This window comes from Prunus dulcis, chromosome 8 (assembly GCF_902201215.1).
Source record: "Prunus dulcis chromosome 8, ALMONDv2, whole genome shotgun sequence".
NCBI lineage: Eukaryota > Viridiplantae > Streptophyta > Magnoliopsida > Rosales > Rosaceae > Prunus > Prunus dulcis.
In genome coordinates this window covers 10,276,797-10,301,799 of record NC_047657.1, presented here as the reverse complement: position 1 = coordinate 10,301,799, position 25,003 = coordinate 10,276,797, and the positions used below count along the sequence as shown (strand labels likewise).

General features: G+C 36.9%; 4 protein-coding genes across 4 annotated transcripts; 2 read left to right on the top strand and 2 right to left on the bottom strand.

The window, feature by feature from the left end:
- The first annotated feature begins 204 nt into the window (after window positions 1-204).
- LOC117637337 (probable pinoresinol-lariciresinol reductase 3) lies at window positions 205-3,253 on the top strand. Its single transcript, XM_034372204.1, has 5 exons — window positions 205-493; window positions 597-731; window positions 944-1,181; window positions 1,266-1,469; window positions 2,995-3,253. Exons 1-5 carry the CDS (start codon window positions 314-316, stop codon window positions 3,159-3,161), a joined length of 924 nt encoding a protein of 307 aa, XP_034228095.1. The 5' UTR covers window positions 205-313; the 3' UTR covers window positions 3,162-3,253.
- A 4,084-nt stretch (window positions 3,254-7,337) lies between these two features.
- LOC117637410 (phenylcoumaran benzylic ether reductase Pyrc5) lies at window positions 7,338-9,113 on the top strand. Its single transcript, XM_034372291.1, has 5 exons — window positions 7,338-7,634; window positions 7,733-7,867; window positions 7,963-8,200; window positions 8,455-8,658; window positions 8,757-9,113. The coding sequence occupies exons 1-5, from the start codon at window positions 7,353-7,355 to the stop codon at window positions 8,921-8,923; spliced, it is 1,026 nt and encodes a 341-aa protein (XP_034228182.1). The 5' UTR covers window positions 7,338-7,352; the 3' UTR covers window positions 8,924-9,113.
- A 1,225-nt stretch (window positions 9,114-10,338) lies between these two features.
- Window positions 10,339-16,836, bottom strand: LOC117636777 (pre-rRNA 2'-O-ribose RNA methyltransferase-like). Its single transcript, XM_034371445.1, has 11 exons — window positions 16,331-16,836; window positions 15,649-15,696; window positions 15,383-15,538; window positions 15,218-15,264; window positions 14,703-14,859; window positions 14,491-14,552; window positions 13,524-13,713; window positions 12,976-13,065; window positions 12,166-12,308; window positions 11,902-12,028; window positions 10,339-11,570 (listed from the first exon to the last, which is right to left on the bottom strand). Exons 1-11 carry the CDS (start codon window positions 16,802-16,804, stop codon window positions 10,539-10,541), a joined length of 2,526 nt encoding a protein of 841 aa, XP_034227336.1. The 5' UTR covers window positions 16,805-16,836; the 3' UTR covers window positions 10,339-10,538.
- Window positions 16,837-18,749: 1,913 nt separating this feature from the next.
- On the bottom strand, window positions 18,750-22,836 carry LOC117636781 (protein RER1B-like). Its single transcript, XM_034371449.1, has 4 exons — window positions 22,620-22,836; window positions 21,539-21,914; window positions 19,237-19,417; window positions 18,750-19,064 (listed from the first exon to the last, which is right to left on the bottom strand). Exons 2-4 carry the CDS (start codon window positions 21,886-21,888, stop codon window positions 19,014-19,016), a joined length of 582 nt encoding a protein of 193 aa, XP_034227340.1. The 5' UTR covers window positions 21,889-21,914; window positions 22,620-22,836; the 3' UTR covers window positions 18,750-19,013.
- Between the last annotated feature and the right edge of the window lie 2,167 nt (window positions 22,837-25,003).

The following is a 25,003-nucleotide window of genomic DNA, read 5'->3' as shown; positions in this document are numbered from 1 at the left end:
GACTCAAAAGTACAATTTAATTGCATATGGGTATGACATTGTTGTATAATTGTATTACAAAGAAACATTCGGTGTTTTAGAAAAAGAAAACAAATTGATATGTCAGAAATAATCTCATCCATCCATCGTGGTCTAATCCAAAGGCACAAAAAATGTGTCAAAATGTGTTGTAAATTCTTCCTCGGTATAATCAGGGGAGTTCGTAAAAACACGTTGATGATTGATCCAAGAAACGTAAGAAGTTAGCCCAAAAAAAACTGATATTGAGAGATATTTTTACTTTTTCTTCTTGGGATTTGAGAGTGTTTGATAAATGGAGAAGAGCAGAGTATTGATAATCGGAGTGACAGGAAATCTTGGTCACCATTTGGCCAAAGCCACCCTCCAATTTTCTCACCCCGCATTTGCTCTCGTCAGGCCCTCTTCCTTCTCCGACCCTCACAAGTCCCACAAGCTTCACTCTCTCTCCAATGCCGGCGTCACACTCCTCCAAGTCTCTCTCTCTCTCTCTCTCTCTCTCTCTCTCTCTGGCTCTCATCATTTCTCTGCTAAAATGTACTGAAACTTTTTCAACTAATTCCTTCTCTCTGTTTCAGGGTTCACTTGAAGACGAAGAAAGCCTTATGGCAGCAGTGAAGCAAGTGGATGTGGTGATTTGTGCTGTTTCGGCCAAACAAGTCCTCCTTCAGAAGCTCCTTGTCCAAGTGATCAAAAAATCTGGCTGCATCAAGGTTTGGAATGTTGATACAATTTCATTTTCTTTAAACTACCCAGTTTCTGCATTTTAGTGAAATTTATGAACTGGTGCTGGGTTGCTGAGGTTCATTTCCTGATAATTTTGCTTCTATTGTATAATTTCCTTCATTTTTTCTTTTTTCTTTTAAATTGCCCACTTTATGTTTTTAGTGAAATTTATGTATTTGTTGATGGTGGTGGGTTGCAGAGGTTTATTCCCTCAGAATTTGGGTTGGACCCAGATAAGACTAGAATATCAGACATGGACTACAACTTTTATAAGCAGAAATCTGAGATTAGGCGTTTTGTGGAAGCTCATGGTATTCCCTACACTTACATTTCCTGCAATTTCTACATGAGTTATTTGCTTCCTCAGCTTGTTCAGCCAGGCCTCAAGGTCCCTCCGAGGGACAAGGTTACAATTTTTGGCGACGGGAATACTAAAGGTCTGTTGAAATATTGAGCATTTGTGCTGTCATTAATGTTTTTTTTATTTGCTACTGCTGTTTAGTGGTGTGGTTTGTCTGCAGGTGTTTTTGTGAAGGAAAGTGATGTTGCTGAGTTCACTATCAGGACTTTGGATGATCCACAAACGTTGAATAAGGTGTTGTATTTGAGGCCGCCCGGAAATGTGTACTCAATGAATGAACTTGTTGAGCTTTGGGAGAGTAAGATTGGGAAGAAGCTGGAGAAGGTATTTGTATCAGAACAAGAGCTTCTTAAGAAAATTAAAGGTATTTTTTTATACTATTTGGGTATTCAAAATGTTTGCTAGGTTGCCTTCACGAGGCATATATGACATTTCTGTTGAGGGTAGGGACAAAAAAGAAAAATAGAGGAAAGAAAATAGTTGAGATTAAAGTGCATTTCATGGCCAAAGCCTACAGAAATCAGATCATATTGTCATCAGTTAATCTTGTAAGTATTGCGGTTGTGGTTGGAGTTGGTTCAAGATCTCAATGTGATTTCTATACGCGTCACGTTTTATGTAGGAAACCTTTGCTCGCATTCATCACCTTTGGGAGGCCTTCATATAAAATTATTGACTGTAGATATATAATAATATGGAGAAAATAGAATTGTTTTAAGCACCTGAAGAACTAGAAGAACCCTTTGTTTCAAAGAAAGGACAGGTTATTCACATCTCATTTGATGGTTAGAGGCGAATTGAAACCTAAGCAGTTCTTTGCTCCCAGTTTCGGTGTAACAGCTATATTTTGAGTCATCGTTTGGGAGCTCAAGGCTCTAGAAACCCCAGCAGCACAAGGTCCTAAGCTTAGCAACACGGCTGGCCAACATGGCCAGAAAAGTGCCCGTCACTTCATTCTTTTTTTATTATTAGTTTGTTTTGGGATTTATAGGTGCAAAGTGAGATTCAAAAGAAATTACACTACATAAGAATTTATAGAGGAAAGAATAGATGGACATGAAAGAAACATGTATGCACAAGATTGATGTGGTCCAACAAATTCTTTCGTACGTCCAAGAGAGATATATGTTCTTCACTATCACTATGAGAAATATAACGTGTGCAAGACACAGAGAGCTACTTGTAAGATTGATGGGTCATGAGCTTAGCTATATTTTTAAAGCCATTAAATAGGTTTGTGTTAATGGCAGTAACGTTTGTGAACTATTTCCAATTCACAATTAGCCGTGATTAATCTTTGTAGAGTCTTTACATTTGAAATTGTTGTTTGGATATAACTTGGATTTGGATCAGAGAAATTCCCTTAGGTTGAAGCTTTGATACCATGAAAAATAGAAGAATCCAGAGGAAAAACAAAAATAATGAAGTTTTAAAAGTACAAGAAAAAAATTTATGTTTCAGAGAAGAAGTTTTCACATTGGTTTCGTTAAACAGCATTTACAAGAACAACACAATATATGGCTGAAACAGGTTAGAATGTATTACAAATTAGTTATAATGATTTTGCACCAACAATCTTCAACCATGATCTGTTTGACTGTTTGATGTACAGCTGGATGGCCTGCTGACATGGCCGCCATCCTGTCTGCTGATGTGGCAGTCATTTTCTTCTCTTTGATTATTAGGTCGTCTCTCTTGTTGTGATTGAAATCTTAATATATGGCTCTGCTGCCCTTTTTCATTATCAGCAGAGCTTAATTTGTATAACTGGAGCTTTGACGAGCTTTTTCTGTTAACTATTTGTACCATGAATAATTTTGCAGTTAACATTAGTTCTTCATTTTCTTTCCTAATTTGATACCAATAAAATGTGGCTTCTTGTATTGCAGAGACTCCATATCCTGACAACATGGAGATGATTTTTATATATTCTGCATTCGTAAAGGGAGATCAAACTTACTTCGATATCGAGTCATCCGGTGGTCTAGACGGTACAAAACTGTATCCAGAGCAGAATTTTACTACAATCAGTGAATATTTAGACACCTTATTGTAACAGCTTTTTTCACTTTTTTAGGCTGAGCTACTTTTTTTATGCCTAGAGGATTCAATTTAACAAGCTCAATAATGTACTTGGATTTCATTACAGATATATTCACATGGCCTCTTTAGCGTTGACTTGAAAACCTTTTTTTTTTATATAATTATTTTAAGTCTTTCAGAGCTCGTAGTGCTCAGAAACTGATAATTCATTATTCAAATGCATAAAGAAAGTGGGATTCATATTTTATGACCGACTAAAGTTGTAGAAGTGCACCTCCACTATTGGTAATGGAGGGGGAAGTTTCACGTTTGTTTTTTTATTTGTATTTTATTAGGGAATGGAGGTTTGTAGTTGGGACATCTTACATTAAAATAGAGAGAAATATCATTTGATAAATAGCTAGTTGATAGTTATCTCGTTTGATTCGAAAGCGATTTACAAATAAAATTTTGATTTACTGAAATATAAGTATAGTTTATTTTTGGAACTATGTTTCCTTGGTCATAAGATTTTGCCTAAGGGATTGGTAGGTTGCTTGATTCATAGTTGGGCAGTCTTCACCACGTTATTCTTCTAGAACTTGGTATGCCTTAGTAGGTACTTAGTCCTACTTATGATACTTACATTTCTGTATGTTAGGTGCACAAGATTATTATACAACTCAATCTGTAAATCTTAATCATTTGAAATACAATTCAACTTATCTTCCCGCCCACCGTGTAAATTTGAAAAAGAACAAACTGAGACGACAACAACACTTTCTTTCTTCGCACCTTAAAGATAATAGCTTTTGGTTTTCCCATCATATAATGGAAGAAGAGATTTTGACCTTGAGGTACCTCCATCCTTGCCCAAGCTATAGGTTGTTGATAGCTTTCTCTTTATGCCTTCCTTTCTTTTTTGTAGCAGATTGCCCATTTTCTCAAGCACTTCTTCATTGGCCTCTGATTCAACTGTTCTCAAGCACTTCTTCATTGGCCTCTGATTCAACTGCAACTTTTTACTCAAGTTTTGTGATTGTTCTATCAAATGCCTTCTTTTTGAGTCAAAAGATTATGATTTTTCAAATTTACATGATAAGTGAGAAAATAGGATAAAGATATAAAAATAGCATCACTCTATAAAAAAAGATAATCCCATTTTGTAGGTAGTTGCATGCCATTTTGTTGCAGCCCTTGTGTCCAATCATACGAAGTTCTCCTGATTTGTGGAACTTAGACGGGTTATTGTGTTGTTGTGGTACAGACATCTTTAACTTTTATGGCATTATTTCAAAACGTTTACCAGACTTGATTAATTAAATAATTATATTCAAATTCTTGAAATTCATTTGTGGCCGTGACGGATTCATAAATTTTCCTTTCAGGAGTTAACGTGTAAAAACTCACAAATCTTTTTTAGACAAAAAAGATCCGTGAAACTGAAATGACATCCCTGTTCAGAGAGAGAGTTGAAGATGCAAGAAAAATTTGATTGAAGATGTCAAGGGAGAGAGAGAGTTGAAGTCGCGGCTCTTTTGTTTTTTTTTCTCTCTCAATTCTATAAACGATGTAGTTTTGATTAGGTTATTATTTTTTTAAGTGACTTGGACCAAAATGTTGTCGTTTTTGCCAAATCTTAATGATTAAAGAAACAGAAGCAGCTGGCGCGCAGTATTTCCGGTTGCCTTAGGCATCAGCCCTTCATTGAGGCATTTTTACAAACACTGGTGGGAATTCCTGCCAACCACCCAAATTTCCAGGGGTCAAGATCCGCAGTGGCCACGGTGTGTTTGTGGCACACCCAAAAAATTACTCCATTTGGGTTACCAAAATGAGATGAACAATTAACATAAAGAAGATGAAATGATGATCTCGCCCAGTTGTAAAGGGTCTCAACTTGTATTTAATGGTCACAAATTCGAAACCTCATGTCAACTTGATAGTGTATATGTGAGAAACTTCATTCCCCTTGTAATTTAAACTATCTCTTATATTAAAAAATATATATATATATTCTTGTTATTGATATTCTCAGAACAGTGAATTTACAACACACATGTTTTGCAAAAATCAATATTAGTCTCAATTTTCCAAAACCTTCTTCTCGTCCTATTTGGAAAATGTGCAAATAACAACGTCATTACGGCAGATTGTTGTATGCACTCGTTTAGAATAATGCAAGGAGTATTTTGGATTTGAATAATTAAGGTTTTAGTCATAAATACAAATGATCCACTAAGTTTCATTCTACATATTTTCTGTCTCCTTGCGATAGTTTTGGGGCATGTTTACTTTCCTGGAAATGGAATGGAAGGAATGGGAGTAATTTCCATTCCTAAACACTTCTTTATTCAATGGAATGGAAGGAATGGGAGTAATTTCCATTCCTAAACACTTCTTTATTCACTTTTCGCATTACGTTAGAAATGACAAATTCGTATCAAAAGCTAAAAGTTAAAAATAAATAAAAAAATTTAAATAGAAAACAAATCACAACAAATCAGTATCGATTAGTGGCGGACCCACAGAGGCACAAGGAGGTGCTGCATCTCCCCTCGCAGGAAAATGCATTGGAGATCCCGAAATTCACCCCTCTGCTTTTGCCTACTAAGTGTTTGATTAAAAGCAACAAATAGGCTATTTTGTTGCTACTATGTGAGACCCTGAACCTTAGATTGTTGGGCTCGATCTCATGATCGTGTAGGAGAAAACGATTCATCAATTGGACCTCCATAACCAAAGTTATAGATTTTAGAAGATTTTGAAAAAAAATTCACTTAAGTTGCAAACACGAGTCAAAGAAGAAGATGACCCGGCATGTTTGTAGTTAGAATCCCGTGCTTCTCAACTTTAATTCATCTTTAATATGGTCCACTTGTTAGTTAGATTAATGAATGATTTCATATGAATTTTCGTAAATAATTGTGTAACATGAATTTTGTGCATATATTAATTGATATACAAAATATACTATAGTCAATTAGTCTTAGACGTAAAACTCTTCAAAGGTCTGAGGTGGGTGGTGGCAAATGTGGTTCTATTCCTTTGTGGACCTCCCATTTGGTTTTGCCTTTCCCCCTCTTGGACCTCATTCATGAGCACCAAAGAGGCTCTTTGAATCTTGATCAAAAGTAGCATACTTTATCACAAACAAAACAAGTGGGACAGAATCAAATTGTCTCAGGTGTTAGATGAGGATTTGATTGATAAAATCTTAACTATTCCTTTGCCTAGATCTAATCTGCAGGATAAAATGATATGGGGTTCCAACCCTAATGGATCTTTCACCATCAAAAGTGCATACAATATTCAGATTCAAGATCGGCTTTCCCACCCTCATGCTGACCTGCTTAAGAAAATGTGGAAAGTAGATATACCTCCGAAAGTGAAGATGTTTGCCTGGATGCTCATTCGAAAAAGAAGTTTAAGAAAATGAGCCAACATTCAAAGTATATTTTTCATGACCATTTTGTCCACATGAAAAATTTAGAATTACAATATATAATTAAATGCATTGTTTTTTTATTTGATTTAATATGAGTATAATTGAAAATTTTACAAACTTTATTTTCCATTCCTACTCAAAACAAACATGGGAAAGAAAACAAAGTGAAATCTCCCGATTGCTGTTTCAAAATTACCAAACGTGGGAAATGAATATTTCATTTCCCATCCCTTCGGAAATGACATAGGAAGTGATTTTCCCTCAAATTCGTTTCATGAACCAAACAAAGTCTTAGTGCTAAAAATGAATATATAACTAAATATCTCTAAGTTGTTTGTACTTTTTTATTCAGAACGATGGTGCAGATTTCGATAAAAGTAAATAAGTCTTTAGGGTTTCTTTTCTATTTCGTAAAAATAAAAACAAAAAAGAAAGGGAGAGAATCGGTAACTAAATCTGCCATGTCACATTTCGTTATGCAATTGATGCGTACTGCCACTTGGCACTGGCACGTGATAGCACCATACTTTTCTATAATTTCTCCAATCTGAGCACACTTTGATTCGGAGGAATGAACCTGGACGGGTACCCTCCCAGCTACAAACCTAGCATCATGCAAACGCAAGACAAACGCCATGGTTTCGCCTACCTCGTCCTTTTTCTTTGGACAAGCCTACCCCGTCCTTGTTCACTAATGAACGGAAGCTCCAAGGGCATTTTCGTCATTCCACTCATCCCCATTTAGTCTATATAGTGAAGCTACTTTCCTCATTGTCAATGGCATTATCAGCTACCCGTCTTGCCCTCATCTCACTCGCAACGCTCTCTCTCGCTCTCACTCTCCAACTCCTCCCATTCCCATTTCCCAATCCAATGGCAGCAACCAAATCCAAAATCCTCTTCATCGGAGGCACTGGCTACATCGGAAAGTTCATAGTCGAAGCCAGCGCCAAGGCAGGCCACCCAACCTACGCTCTGGTTCGAGAGCCCACTCTCTCTAACCCAGCCAAGGCCAAAGTCATCGAGAACTTCAAATCTTTGGGTGTTAATTTCGTCTTGGTATGTAAAATTTCGTAGCTTTTTCAGATTTTTCAGCTTGATCTGACATTTGGGTTTTGCTTAATTTTGGTTCTGTTGTTTTTGGTGATCGTTTTCAGGGTGATCTCTACGACCATGAGAGCCTTGTGAAGGCGATAAAGCAAGTCGATGTGGTGATTTCAACAGTGGGTCACGCTCAGTTGGCTGATCAAGGTACGATCATCGCTGCTATCAAGGAAGCTGGCAATGTTAAGGTAAAAGTTTCGATCTTTATCTTGGTTTTCTCTGTTTTTGCTTCTTGTGTTCGTGTATTCTGTGTTGCGATCGTGAATGTCTCGTTGGGTTTCAGAGGTTTTTCCCATCTGAGTTTGGAAACGACGTGGATCGAGTTCATGCTGTTGAGCCAGCAAAAACTGCATTTGCAACCAAGGCCAAAATTCGCAGAACTATTGAGGCTGAGGGGATCCCTCACACCTATGTGGCCTCCAACTTCTTTGCTGGCTACTTCTTGCCCACTCTGAACCAGCCCGGAGCCACTGCCCCTCCCAGGGAGAAAGTTGTCATTTTGGGTGATGGAAACCCCAAAGGTAAACAGAACCCACCTTGGCTTTTGAGATAAATGAATCAATGTGATGGTTGTTTCATTACTTTGAATTTGATGCACAAAACCCACTTTGGAATTTGACTGAATATACAACTACCAATGAAATAATGGGATGGGGTTTCATTTCTTTGACTTGTTACATAAAAGCCACTTTGATTTATTTATTTTTTTCTTGACAAAATGATGGAAGGCCAATGAAATGGATGTGATGGGGTTTTCATTTCTTTGATTTTGCAGCAATTTTCAACAAGGAAGAGGACATTGGGGCCTACACCATTAAGGCCGTGGATGACCCAAGAACCTTGAACAAGATCCTCTACATCAGGCCCCCAGCCAACACCATCTCATTCAATGATCTTGTGTCTCTTTGGGAGAAGAAGATTGGCAAAACCCTTGAGAGGATCTATGTTCCAGAGGAGCAACTGCTCAAGAACATTGAAGGTCAGTAATAGGAAATACTAAAACTTAGCAACAACTGGTATTTACTTTGTCAATGGACTGATTCATTTTTCTCATCTTCTTCTTTCTTTTTTCTGCAGAGGCTGCTGTGCCAATCAATGTGATTCTATCGATTGGTCACTCAGTTTTTGTGAAGGGAGACCATACTAACTTTGAGGTCGAGCCCTCATTTGGAGTGGAAGCTTCGGCCCTTTACCCCGATGTCAAATACACTACCGTGGACGAGTACCTTAACCAGTTTGTTTGAGCCTGAAAGCCTCATCTTGTAGGGTTTTCTTTGAGTAAAACTAGCACTGTTTTTGCAAATAATTAGCTAGTTGGTGTGCAAAAATAGCATATTGGAGTGCCCCCTATGTGTCATCTTTGTTGTACTGTGCTACCTTTGGTTAAATGATGGTAATGAACGCCTGTATATTTTATTTTAATTTCTTTTGCAATTCCTTTTCTGTTTCTTCTCCGGTGGTCCTGGTTTTCGGCTTCAGTTGAATTGTTCATCATTATGGCCATTACTTTTTGAAGATGCAATTTTGGATGAAAAATGGTAAATGGGGATGCCTGTGAAGAAACTAACAGCCTCAATGGGATTCTTCCCCATTTGGTTGAAGAGTATAGGTCACTTGATTGAGCTCTTTGGTCTTGAGCGCTCGGACTAACAGCCTCAATGGGATTCTCCACCATTTAGTTGAAACAAACAAATAACAACCCTTGGTCACGAGCCCAGTCGACATACACTAACAACCTCAATGGGATTCTCCCCCATCTGGTTGAAACAAACAAATAGCAGCGGGTGGGGTGTCGACATACACTAACAACCTCAATGGGATTCTCCCCCATTTGGTTGAAACAAACAAATAGCAGCCGGTGGGGTATGCTCGGTTGAGCTCTTGGGGCTTGGTTGAAACAAACAAGTAGGCACCCGGTGAGGTATATGCTTAGTTGATTGAGCTCTTTGGCCTCGAACCCTGTCGGCAAAAGTATTTGTACTAAAAACAAAAACAAACTAATAGCTTCAATGGGATTGTCCTCCATTTGGTTGAAATGTTTCACCTTTCAGTAACAATCATACAAATGGAATGATAATCCTCACTAACTTGTGCCCTAATATTCTCTTAATATAATAAAATAAAGAACCACGGACAAGTACTATTGATACTTTGATTATGTGTCTCTTAACCAGAACTAGACAATTCGTGAAAAGAACACTCTTGTTCATCTTAAGCCGATATGTATGTCAATAATGATTATTATTTTCTAGTTCTGAGCTCAACTAACCCTCAGGTCTTAAATTATTTTTACAAAATCCCTTTTCAATGATCTTTCGCCTACAAATTGATGATTTTATATAATAAAAATTTCTTCAAATGACAAAGTTAGCTTTTGAGATTAGATTGCACATGCATTCACCAAGGTTAATTTTATTATTTGCTAAAAAATTTATGTATGAAATCTTCACATTTTGGATGAAAAATTAATGAAAGGGGGTTGTGTGAAAACAAATTGAAACCTTAAAAGGTGTTCATGTAATTTTTGAAACCTCAATGATTTTATAAAAACACCGAAAACCTCAAGAGCTATTAGTGTAAATACCTGTTAGCTTTTAAACATTGAACCATGGATTTTGTTGAAGTGCAAGCCAACCAGAACATATGTTGAGCACCGCCAGAAGAAAAAATAAAACAGTTTGGTTTACTGAGGGATTAATGTTTTGAACCATGATTACAACAAATAACTCACAATTATAGCTTATTCCAATAAACAAAAATGGAATAACAAAATATAAAAAAAGGAAAAACAAAAACCATGTTGGAAATTTGCGAACACCTATTGATTAAAAGGAAGCTCAGTCATGCCCATATTTTTTTTCATCTGCCACCCTTCTTTCCTGACTTTGCTGAAGCCTTTCCAGGCCCCTTGCCTTTCTGTGCCTTGCCACTACTTTTACTTTTCTTTGAATTGCCTTTTCCTGGCCTTTTACCCGCCCCGCTACCCCTTGCATCCTTTTTCATCCGTCGATCGACACGTACCTTACCCTTGCCAACCCTGACTTGAACTCCTTTCTTTGCAACCACATACTCCTTCTGAGGCCTCTTAGGCTCGGCCTTCTTATACATTTGTTCAATTTGCTTCCTCTTTGAACGATCAGAGATGTCTGCCTGGTCTGATATCGTGTTTGCCTTCTTACGAATCTTCTCAAGCTTCCTAAAGGCAACCCGCTTCTTTCGAGCTTTAGCCTCTGCCAACTTCTTCACAGGCCGGGCATCAATTTCTTTAAATTGCGCTTTCATTGCATTGATCTCTTCTTTGGTCACAGGTTTGATTGGTTGGCGGTGCCTCTTTTCCTCATCCAAAAACCACCTGGGCAAGCCCTCATCATCAAACATGTACTTATTATACGCATCATCAAGCATATGTTCCCTTGGCTTTTTCCTCAGCATTTTCTTTGCACATGCCAGTATCTCGGCTTTCTTATCAATATCCATATCCTCCGATTCATCTGATGATGAGTCATCACTTGAATCTGTACCAGGAGCCGGTACTATCTCAAAATCGTCCTCTGCCTTTGAAGCTTGGACTTGATGGTGATTGGACCCTGCAGCATCGTTTTCAATCTTTTTCTTAACATTTTGAATTGCATTATTCTCCTTGGCCTTTCCTACCAAGGAAGGTTTCTCCTGCCTTTCAACCTGCATTTCATCTTCACTATCAGACTTATCCAAATCCCCCTGCTCTACAGCTTCGGCAAAGATATCCTGACTAAACCAGTTATTTGTAATCTCTTCCTGAGTAGGCCCTTCCCCGTCATCAAGTGCTTCCAAAAGAGGATTCTTTTCCTGACCACCCTGCTCCTTGTCTGACTCATAGTCAGACTGAACCATATCACTGCCATCAACATCCTGCATAGCGGAAAAAAACAAAATCTATGAGCACAAACACTAGTCTGTTGTGCAACACCTAGTAGAAAGAAAAATATTGTGCCGACAGATCTCCCGTGCACATACGTTGCCAATCTGTTTATGCTATATATATGTGTATGTGTGCGCGCGCGCGTGTATTTGCACAGAGAGATTAAAACATTAGCGCGCGTGTGTATGTATTTGCACAGAGAGATTAAAACATTAGCATACTCTTCATCATCCATGCACCCATGCCCAACACATAAAAAAGTTCTACTGAGAGACCACATCTCAGTGAAATTTTCTTCTATACATAATACTAGCTTCATACCTCCAAAAGTTGAGCGTCTTCAGAATTCGCTTGTTTTATACGCTTCCTCTGCTTTGCACTTCCCTCCTTTTTCGACACATACTGTTCATAAGCCTGATCGAGAAGGTATTCCATTTGTGCATCGTATCTAGCATCATAAATAGCAATACTTGATTTAATTTCATAGACAGACAATACAGGAGACAAGATGTTTTGTATATTTACTGCTAATAGCAATGCTTGTTTTATATATTTACTGCTAATACAAGGGACAAGATGAATAACCTTCTGCGTTCCTCATCAGAGTCTATATCACTAGATGATTCTTCTTGGGTTTGCTCATGGCTTTCCTCATTTTCACTATCTCCCAGGTCACCATTCTCACCATCATATTCAGTGGAATCAACGGCTACCAGATCTTTCTTACCCTGAAAAACAACCATACAAACACAATAATGATATTGAAAAATATTCAGTCATATCCATATAAAGTTCATTGAGTCGGAACCTACGATCTTCATCAGGAAAAATTAAAGATTAGAAATATGATAAAAACCAAAACAATGATTTTGACCGTTGAGGAGAAAAAAAAACCTTTGAAGTGTCTGAAGACCAGGGAGAAAAGCCAACTGCTGAAATAGTAGGCTAGTAGCATGAAAAATGCTTGGAAAACTAATGTACGATTGCTATGACAGGCACATAAAACCAGTAATATTGGGGATTTCCAAATTCCACCGACTACAGTCAAACTAGTTTAGATATGTAGAAAATAATGTCATGCTCTTCTGTTTCCAATTAAATAAATAAACCCTGTACATCAATAAGGGGTCCCAATGGCTCAAGAAAAGAAGAAAAGAATCTGTGAAATAGAAGGCACCATATGTGAAAGCCAAGCTATCTTAGTTGGTAAATTCCTTCAGTATTGTACCAAGGGCGTGAGCTTGAAATCTAACCTCCACTAAGGCCTAAAGAACAAATGGTCCTCCAAGGGAATAAAAGAAAAGCTCCGAAATGGATACAAAGATTATTGGATGAATAAAAAATGTGATTCCCCAAACTACTTGCCAAGGTGGGTATTGTGAAATGAAAGCATACCTTGATGGAAGCGAGAGAAAATAACTCATTGTCAGTATAACCATCTTGCAGTGCATCTATTTGCATCCCTGTTGCCTTCCGTACCTTGTCCTGAAAATTTGAGATTTAATGAAAGGGAACAAATCAGCAAGATAATTGCATATCTACATAGGAGACCAAACATGAAACTATTGACAGCACCCAAGAAGCTACTAAACTTTCAGGCTTCATGTTTGATTGATAAGTTTAAACTATCTTTTAAGCTGTATATAATCAAAGCTTGATCCTAAGGATCAATCTAACAAAGAACTTCATGAATCCTGTAAGGTCAAACTTGGCAAAGCCCTGCACAAGTCTATCTTGGTACTGAATCCAACTAAAATGCTCACACAAGGCACCCACCACACTGATTAATAGATCTTACAAAACCTAACTTTACAAGATCAGGCTTCATCTCGAAACTATGGTGTATAATCTCCAAGAACAATAATCATGTACCAGTTTCATGACTCAACAAAAACAATGAGTATGCATGAACATAGGAAAAGAGAGAACAAAACGCTACAAACCTGAGCTCGTCTTTTGGATAGAAGCTTCTTTGTACGTTTCTTCTTGCGCTCCATAGCATATGTCAGCTCCTCCATTTCATTGAGTATTTTGTCTTCGTCATCCTCCTTATTCTCCTCATTTTCAACTTCCTTGGCAGTAGAAGCATTAGCCTTCTCAGGAGATAAGGCCTTTCTAATCTGCACCCGCCACCTAAATAACAATACAAACATGACAACTCAGCATGCATTAATAAGTAAGAAAGCTAGAGCGCAGCAACTGCATGTCTAGCAGCTGCATTGCAATTGAACTATTTTTTCTTTTTTTCTCCGCAATCTGTATTGTCATGACTAAAAATACTTCTGATTTCAATTATTCTTCCAACAATCCAAGAGGTGATGTAAAACAGAACTGTAAACCCTCTGATATTTACTTCAGAAGAAATTTCAACAACCCATCAACTGGAAGGTAAGACCAAATAACACGAGCCAAGTTGAAAATAATTATATAATTGCCGAAGCCAAGTGGAATAATAATTGCCCTACTCAGCCTCATGCAGTCTCAGATATACAAGCCCAAAACTAATGCAATAACGATCATAAATGACATACATACTACCCTGCTATCAGGAGAGGGACAATACATGCCTCACAGCCGAATTGATAAAGGTTATATCTAAATTGATTCATATAGTAAGCCCAACCTAAACCTGAATTATATTGGGAGTCATAGTTCCTAAAAGATATGGTGATCCCAACTATTATAGTTAAAGGTGGTAAATCACCTAATTAATTGCCACTGCTTACACCCTTGCTCAAAAGAATCAATTGATGTTACAACGATAACTTCAATAGCTAAAATAGCAAGAAAAATGCAATTACAGCAGAGATATGTGCTTAACAGATTTATAAGGGAAGAGAAAGAAAAACTTGTAGTCTGGAAATGCAATCTTTAGATCTAAGAGATAATGAAAGAAATAGCATTTCTTACTTCAAAAGATGCTTGAAATCTTGCTTCCCCAAAACACGCAAATCATCACAGAGAGTTTGAACCTGTCAAACCATAATGGTTAGATTGGTCGGAACACTAAGGGGGTTCCAAAGTATTTAAGGGGAAAAGAAAATCTATTTTTTCAGCAACTAGAAAAAAAAATCTAAATAAAGAGAAAAAATAATACAAAGGAAAAACATAAAAAGGCCTACCTCTTCCGTTGTTAGAGCGTGCTCCTTGATGAGCAAAGATGCCTCACCCTCAAAGTTTATGGAAGTAACGGAACCAAGGATATCAAGAGGGGCCTCAGACCAAATAAAGTCAGCAGCCGAAGATGCTTTTCTCAAAATTGTGTCGCCATCTTCATACCTGTATATACAACCCAATCAGTCAACAGTTCAGCTTCCGTATATAAAAGAACCGAGCAGGGATATCAATCATAAGAACCCAAAAATATTTGAACACACAAGGTCAATCATGGAGAACAGAGCAAAATCATTGACCCATTCATGTTACTCTGCATTTACAAACCACCTATCTACATTCAAACTGTATACGCATAAACAATTACAAATACTTAAAGCATTATACAATCTTACAGGAAACGACATGCAATCTCCTGGTTCGGTTAAAATGCTGAACCTCACATAACAGTGATTATGTGTATGTGTGAAGATATAAAATTTTAAATTTTAAAAACAATAGCAAAATTAGAAAGAAGGTGTACCCATCACGGTGTCTTTTTTGCTTTGTTCCTCTTAGTACATCCACCACCTATATCAAGGAGTTATTAGGAGAAAAAAAATATAATAGAACAATTATAATAAAAAGAGCAAGATATTAGTCCATATGTGAAAGAAGCTGGTATTCTGTTTCATCTAATATGAGTTACCTTCTTCTGAGGTTCTACAGATTTAAATAGATGCTTCACATCAAGTAGACGCGGATCAATCTTTGCAGGAGCCTTGTACTTAAAACCCAAAAGATATGTCTCAGCAGATGAACTACGACTAGCTGCTGGTTTATCCTGTTCAACTTTCTCAAATAACTGCAAAATATATGCCAGGATCAGTTAGGCACATCAATCTAAAGTGCTACTTTTATTTTATTTTATTTTATTATTAAATAAATATGTTTTAAAAAGAACTAGAAAATCACCTCCTTCATACAATAGTAGACAGCATTATAATCTTGCGACCTGAAGATCTGAGAGAAAACAAAAGATAAGCACTCAGCATTCAAAAACCAAATGTACATTGACACACAAACACAGAAAACAAAAGATAAGCACTCCGCATTCAAAAACCAAATGTACATAGACACACAAAAAAAGTCATACATACATGCATACATTCCTATTAACCGGTACAGATCCACAACAAAATAATTATATGTTAGGACTTCCACAATTCGATTCTTAACAAATTAAACAGTTTAAGTTCCAAAAACAAATTGAAAATAGCTATTGCATGCATATTTGAAGTATAAATAACTGCATCGTCCCATCCAGAATACAAGTGATGAAAACATATTATGGAAACAACAGAGAAAAATTAAATACAGACAAATAAATTTGAAAACAGAAGTTTGATGAAATCATGTTCTAAAAAGATAAAGCATACATAACATGTATGTCACTACATTATGCTGCTTACCGGTTTAACATGGAATGCAACAATGAGCCAAATCAATAGAACTCAACTTACAAACTCAAATTTAGATTTTTCATTTGAAGTAACCACGCAGACAATCCAAATTCCAACCTATTTTTCAGAGAGTACCAAAAAACCAATGCAATCCCACAAAAACCCATTTCCCATTATGAAAATTCAACACATACTTTGGTGATGAATGTGCCTTTGGGAGCCAAAAGCTGGGTAGCCAACTTCACCGAATCAACAACCAAAGCGTTCTGCGCAGTGGCCTCCGAAGACCAGGCCCCACCGACATTAGGCGACCCATCATGAAGCACCAAATCGAAAGCCGAGCAGCCGTTCTCCTTCATCAGCTTCCGGAGCCTGGCCGTGCACTCGGGCTTGGTGATGTCCTGCTGGATCGAGAAGGCGCCGCGGACCGGGGCGATGGGGACCAAGTCGACGCCCACGACAAGGCTGCCAACGGGCACGCGCTGCACAGCGACTTGCATCCAACCGCCGGGGGCGGCGCAGAGGTCAAGGACGGCGTGAGAGGAGTGGAGGAACTGGTGCTTGGTGTCGAGCTGAGCGAGCTTCCATGAGGCTCTAGAGCGATAGCCATGCTCTTTGGCTAGGCGGTAGTATTTGTCCAAACGATGCTTGCCCTTCACCTTGCCCATGGCTCTTCTCTCCCTCAACACGCAGAGTGTTGAAAAATGTCTTTGCTTGCTTATTAGGGTTTTGCCAAGGTTTTATAGATTTTCACTGCAGAATCAAAACGCAGCGTTTTTGTCTCAAGTTTAAGAAACGGGACAAAGCGGTACTAATTCCTTTTCTATTTAATCCATTTAATGTTATTGATTATTTTATTATTCATTATAAGTACTTACATTACTAAATTCTCCTTCAAATTGTTGCTTAATTACTTAAATCTCTATAATCATTTTCATTATTTACTATTTAATTCTTCCTTGGATAAATTTATTTATGTTCTTAGTTAATTTTCAATCTTCACTATTATTTTTTAAGCATGGTAAAGTGCCTAATTTTCATGAAAAATCAAATTGGTTTACATCTTTAATTATTTTTCAATTTTTGATAAATAATAAATATAAGAACGTGTACCATGTCCAATGAATAACGTGAAATAAATTGTTGCTTAATTACTTAAATTTCTATAATCATTTTCTTTATTTCCTATTTAATTCTTCATTGGATAAATTTATTTATGTTCTTAGTTAATTTTCAATCTTCACTATTATTTTTTAAGCATGGTAAAGTGCCTATTTTTCAAGACAAATCAAGTTGGTTTACATCTTTAATTATTTTTCAATTTTTGATAAAATAATAAATATAAGAATGTGTTCCATGCCTAGTAAATAACATGAATTAAGGTTATTCATGTATCTTACCATGTAATTTATAAAGTGTAAAATATTGTACTAAGAAATGATAAATAAATTACTAGGGGGTGTTTAATTCTCTTTCATTAATTACTCAAGATTTTCTAAGTCACAGAGATTGCCAGGTCGCAATATAATCAACTTAAATCACTCAAACCCACTATGCAATACATTTCCTTCCAATTTTTTGTGTCAAAATAATAGATGATTGACTAAATAAACTTCTTCTAAAGTTTCATTAAAAATTTCCATGTATTTATCATAATTTCGGTGGTTTTTATCTAATTTTTATCAATATCGATATTTTCCCAATATTTCAATCGATATTTCCGTGTTTTTGAACCACCGATATTTTTGAAACTATTGATATTTAAGACCTTGGTCCTGGAAAGGGTAACACGATATTGGGCTAGGTTGAGATTTTTCTTTTTTCTTTTTCCAATCTTTTTTTTAATGAATTAAGAGAATTATTAAAAAGTCCTTTACACAATTTGCAATGTTAAATAAGTTCAAGACGTTTTAAATTGTTTCTTCCGGTCCACTAACAAAAATTATTCATGTCACTCTCAGTTAGTGACATGAGAGTTAGGTATGCAAAATAGGATCAGTTTGTTCAATGTCACTTTAGTGAGTGACATAAGAATTATGACATGAGAGTCAATGTCGCTGTCGTAGAGTGATTGGATCGGTTTGTTCAATTTTGAAAATGCTGGATCATTTTGTCTTCATACCCTCATATTTGTCCTTATATGGTAAAGCCCGATGAATTAATTGTTAAGTTATTTTTTCCAGTTCAATAAGGTTTTCCTCGAATATTTGAAGTTCCTCTCAAAAAAGAAAGAAGAAGAAAAAGGAGCCTAAACAATTACTCACGGTGAGATTTTGGGCGAATATTTGGATGAAATTTGGAAAAACGGTGGCATTGACCATTTTAATATAGTATGGGTGCTAAAATGACCAAAAATAGTTTATTGGTCAGTCTCGTCTCTAAAGACTTCAGAGTTCGAACAAGGAAGGTCATGGATCAAGAAAGTCAAGAATAAGGGAGAGAGAACAAATGAGTATGAGTTTGAGATCAACTTATCAATCTAATTTCTGATTATTCAAGTATGGAATCACATAGAACACAAGCTATAAGTATATGCCACATTCACCGACATTTGGGACATGAAATCATGGCAAGCATCTGAATGACTGCAGGAAAATTTCCATGAATAAGATGTAACAGAATTGGGGATGTCTCTGCATCATGCATAACAATGGGAGTAATATCAAAATTTAACTGGATAGTAATGTGTATAACAATTAAAGACCACACATAACCCAATTGTATGTTTTGTGAAGGCATAATGAAATCCATACTTGCATATCCTTCCAAGAAAAATTCTACTATCAGTTTCATGAATTTTCACAATGCCTAAATCTTTCCTACTACTCCCCATCAGTCACTTTTCTATTTGTTCTAATTACGTGACAGCTGAGGGCTTCAGTCTTTCCGGCCACTGCTGCTTGCAGAAGGTTTCTTGCCGCCATACCTCTGCAAAAAACAAGGGAACCAGATTGTTATTTTTCAAACACTGGAAATCTCATTACATGACAAGTCAGATGCTGATGCCAGTGCAATTGTAACCCATAGAATGAACGGATAGTGCTTCTAGAAGTGATAGGGGTGATATACGTAAAAATAACGAAAAGTAATTGAGACTCACCTGCTTCCCAATGTTGAAGGGAACATATTTGTATTTGATCATGTGCGCAATTTGACGCCTCATTGTTAGGACGAACAGAACGATCCAATAACAAAGCAGTATGGGCCAAAAGACAGGGACATCAAATGCAGAGAAGAAGGTCATGACAAATGCTATGCAGAAAGCCTTTGTGAAAGAATACCTGGAACCATGAATTACTTGCATCAATGAATAAAGAAAATAACAAGATTTTTCCTTTAACCTTGTAAAGCGAAGTTAATTGAAAAAAAATCATTTAACTTATATATATGGGCATGTTCACATGTTTCCTGTGACAGAAGCACAAAAGATTATTGCAAATGGCAAGAAGATTCTCCAAGGGGGCAGCAACTACATAAGACAAGCTCAATCAACAAAATAGTTTTGATACCTTTAAATATTGTTATTCTTTGGCAAGACAATAATTTATATTGTGCCAGCTACAAATACGCTTGGCTCTCTAACACGATTCTATGGCTGCAGCAGTCACGTGAAACTTTCCACATCTTTTTTTTAATTTTATCAAATTAAATATATTAATCAAATGGGGCAAATAAAACCCTGGTGCAAACATGGGATATGCTTACAAGAATAGCAACCTATGAACTCTTTGAAGTTACGTTCACTACATAAGCACTGAGCACCTAACCACCGAAACAGAATACTAAGTGCATAATTCTTCGGATGCCCAACTTTAATTGTACTGAAAAGTGCAACTATAAGTCTGCCTCTATAGAGTTTAATGTGGGATAAAACACCTCCACTCGCATGCAGTGACCAATAGTCACACTTACCCATGGATTCTTGTTCTTTGCCAAGGGAAAGAGAGAAGGGAACAAATCATTTGAAGCATCCTCGCCACAGCACAAAAATTCACCCCAATTCCTAGCCCAAACTTGAGCCTACTTGAGCCTTGCTCATTTCCAAAAAGAATCCAGCCATTCATTATAGCCTTCCAAAGTCATCAGCCAGGCCTCTAGCCTACATGCCTTTCCACCCACCTTCTATACAGCCAAACTTTCATTGCACCATCACCCCCCACAGACTCTCTTTCTCTACCATAAACTCCTATAACCATTCTTCCAACATAAGCTTCATTTGCCAAGACTAACAGCTTAATCCAAGGACCACCAAGATCTTTAGGCAGGAAAATTGTCCTGAACTCCGCAATATGGAATTTAAAGTCTTCACCATCCCTGACAGAAATTTCTCTCGGAATCTAGAGACTGACACTGGAAACTTAAACAACACACATCTTTGGGCATATACATCAATGAAGAGGGAGGGAGGGAGGGAAGAGAGAGAGATGGCAGGTGGGAAGATGAGAAACATTTCCAATAAGTAAGATAAAGATAATACAACTGAGCTAGAAACGGAAAAATCAAACATCATGGTTCAAACTTTAATGAAGCAGAAGAACCAGCGCACTAAAATTTCTTGAGCCTTTCACACAGCAATGAAAACAAGACTCCTGCTAAAAGTAAAAACCATTTGAACATTTATGGGAAATTAAAAGAAAACTTTATAGCAGGACTCCCCACAGACTCTCTTTCTCTACCATAAACTCCTATAACCATTCTTCCAACATAAGCTTCATTTGCCAAGACTAACAGCTTAATCCAAGGACCACCAAGATCTTTAGGCAGGAAAATTGTCCTGAACTCCGCAATATGGAATTTAAAGTCTTCACCATCCCTGACAGAAATTTCTCTCGGAATCTAGAGACTGACACTGGAAACTTAAACAACACACATCTTTGGGCATATACATCAATGAAGAGGGAGGGAGGGAGGGAAGAGAGAGAGATGGCAGGTGGGAAGATGAGAAACATTTCCAATAAGTAAGATAAAGATAATACAACTGAGCTAGAAACGGAAAAATCAAACATCATGGTTCAAACTTTAATGAAGCAGAAGAACCAGCGCACTAAAATTTCTTGAGCCTTTCACACAGCAATGAAAACAAGACTCCTGCTAAAAGTAAAAACCATTTGAACATTTATGGGAAATTAAAAGAAAACTTTATAAAAAATAATAATAATAATAAAAAGAGAGAGAGGATTTCATCAAATGCAACGCCTTGAAAACCATTTTTCTCCAAGTAACCTGATTACCACACAATCTCCATGAAACAAGAAAAGTATAAGACACAAAGGGGCAACCAGTAAATGTTTCACAACCCCAAAAACATTAAGCATTACCATATAGGAGTGATATGAAGATAACCAATAACCTATAGAATGCAAACAATGTAAAATACGATAAAAATGGGAACATTAAGTTACCAGAACTTAAACTCAGGAAGTCTGCGAATGAAAGGCTTGAATTCATCTGAACCCTTTGTCGGCAGTAAAGCCCCACTTGAAGCCTCCATCTCAGGGTCAGTCAATGGTGATAAAAATCCAATCAGAAGATTTAGTATATAGATCCCAAGACCATATGAAATGATGTAAAACCCCTGAATATAATAAACCCGCAGCGCATAAACAATGAACAAAGCAAGAGTTCCGACCCATCTTGGGACTGAATGAGGAGTCGTCTTATCCAGATAATACTGATAGAGCCTCGACATGTCAAATATCCATTTGTTGACAGGTGATGCCGCCGAGGCACTCTCGTCCCCAACTCCCTCCATTCAATTCAATTTCCAAACTTCACAATCTGTTAATACAATGGTACGATCTTATCAAAATAAGTAGTCACAATCACAAGAAGCACCAAACATATACATATGTGTATGAATGAGTTTATATGCTGATATACGTATGTTGATGTGTATATCTATATGTATGCATCATGTATGATAGGCTAGCAGCAAACTCAAGTGAACACAACAGACCCCTTATGCAAAAAACAATCCCAGTCCAGGATATGTAAAAGAGAAGAAATCCTAATGTGGATTTCCGAATGCTAAGAGAACGTAGAATGAGAAACCTTAGAAGGCTTTCACTAATTTTGGGGCCCAAGAAAAGTTGGAAAACCAGTTAACTAAGCAAACTACTAAATATTTCATTACATGTAAACAAAACCAACAAAAATTACTACCGAAAACTCAACTTGTTCATTTCTCTTCCCATGCTTACTCTTTTTCTCAGCAATCAAGCTAAAAGCTAGGGTTTGGCACAAACAGACAATGTCCTCAAACAAACAAAGAAGCTTCAAAATACAGATCCAGCATCACCAGCTCCCACCAAATTCAAAACACACAAGATGGAACAAAAGTTTTTGGGATTTCCCAAAAACGAGTGATTGAATGCAAAATGAGAGACAATACAAATGAACACTTAGCACAATCAAAGGCAAATCCAGATCCAAATCAACAATGAACAATGGAAAACCAGAAAGGAAAGTGATAGGAAAGCTGACCTTCGATGACTGCCAAGCTTGGAGAGCGGCGAGAATTGATTGGCGAGAATTGTTGGAGAAGAAAAAAAGCGTGCAGATCTGTGTGGGTTTGAAGTATTTTTATTGTTTCTCTTCTCTTTTCTGTTTTTATATTTAACGGACAGTGACGCGCATGAATCGTTGTTGAATAGAAGTCACCAAGGCGAGGGGGTAGAATCTGAATATCGGGTGATGGGATGATGCCTTATGCTGCCAGACAATTTGGTAATTTTGCACAAAATGACCAAATTCTTTTGCTTTTTTGGCCTTCTTTTTTTAATTCTTATTTCCTTAGAGTATATTTTAATCTTACATTGTAAAAACCAATATTTTTTTTTTCTTCTCTTAACATTGGTTGTATACAAATTTAATTCTATGAAGAAAAAAACTAGTTTTTTTTCTATCACTTGCATCATGCGACATGAGAAAGGTTAGGTAATAAGAGAATCTGCAACAACATTAGTCAAATTTTAGTTATTTTAGCATAAAGATGACTTTAAAAGCGTTTTAGCAAGCCAGTTTTAAAATTTTACTTGAGCATCGTTAGTTATTTTTAACTAGCCTTGAATATTTTGTTATTATTTTTGAAAAACCAAAATGCTTTTTCCACACAATTTTATGTCTATAACTTTTATTCGTGGGTGAAATCTAGTAAATAAGAGAAACAGACACAAAATTATATAAAATTGAGTGTTCTTAAGAATTGCTCGTCTAATACCCTTGTAACCTGTAATTTTCATATTTTAAAAAACCATGTAATTTCTAATGATCAAAATATGAATTTAGTCTTCAAACTATAATAAATGTGTTACCTTTTTTTACCAGAATAATAAATGTGTTACATTAACGACAAAATATGAATAGCCGCCGAGCTTGCTTTTGGTCAAACTTTTCCGCCTCCATAATGGTTTGGGTTGGGCCAAGCCTTGTTTCTTGGGTCGAGTCTGTTGTGTCACGGCCGTGGGCGTTTGGGTCTCATCCCCTTGTTTTTTGCTTCGGACTTGGATACTTTAGCTTCTAGGCCCAAGACCTTGACTCAATGGGCCCTTGCCACGTCATTTCTCAATGTGGGGTCAAGAGGGAAAAAATTCGGGTATCTTTTTGGAGCTCAGAACGCTCCAAACATCATATTATTAGTGTTGAAGACAAAGGGTAGGTCCCGCCTCATAAGGGTGGACGGCGTGTGAGCATGTAGGTCCTGCCTCATGTGGTGGTTTATTGCCGCTTCACTTGTTGGTATCTCTTTCTCCAAAACAAGCAAAAAGCATGGAGTTCATGAGGCGAATAAATTTGACCCATTGAAAAATATTGATAAACACATGTCGTGTTGGTAGTTCCAATTACCTAAGACATAGGCAATAGAAAATAAAATTTTAAAAAATAAAAATAAGAGAAAATACTTTTAAATATTTTCCATTTGATTTTGACATGAATGGGAGAAACACTTATATGAAATAGGGATATCACTATTTTATCATCTTCGGTCAATCACGATATGCCATATATGATAATTTTTTCACGTGATAGTCTGTAATTGACCAAAAATAACGAAATAGTACTATTCTCGTTTCATACAAGTTTTTCTACATGAATGGAGGAAGATTAGATGGATAGTGTCCATCTCTAGTTATAGGGCTAAATGTAGTCAATGACTATAAATTTAAACCCTCTAAAATATTAATTTTTTAAAGACTAGTGTAGGGTTAAATTTTTTCATCTCCAGCCATGCAGGGCCATATTTTAGGGCCCTTCATATTTTATTATTTTAAGAAAAACTATGATATAACACTCATACATTCTACAACTATGTATTGTTTAATTTCATTAAACTACTCTTTAGAGACAATATTCCATATGACAGGACCCGAACCAAATTTCGCTTTGGAATTCGGGTCGAACCCTGTGCGTGTCCGACACTTGGCAAATGTCGGGCACAAATGACCTATTTGCCCTTCTACTTGAAATTTTAACCTTGACTCCTACCGAAATTTCGGCAGAGTCTCCCCTATATTTCGTTCAATCCCAAAACTTACACCTATCAAAACGGGCATAAATATCCATACAACCAACAGCCAGCACTTCAACAAACATGCCAAAAGTTTCAATCTCACTCTAGGGCAATATCAGAGCAGTCTAATAGTATATAGGTAAGTTAATCGTTTTACACACCATCGCTTTTGTACCAAGAAGGTGCGGAAGTCAAGATGGCCCGGTGGTGGATATCCTGTGCACGCTACAGCCTGGGGGCGCAAAATATTTGAAAAGGTGAGTGGACAAAAATAAGGGTTCATAAAATATCTAAGAATATTTTAACCCCCATTGTAAAAAAATATAGTTGAGTAAAACTAAATATCTAAACTACCTTG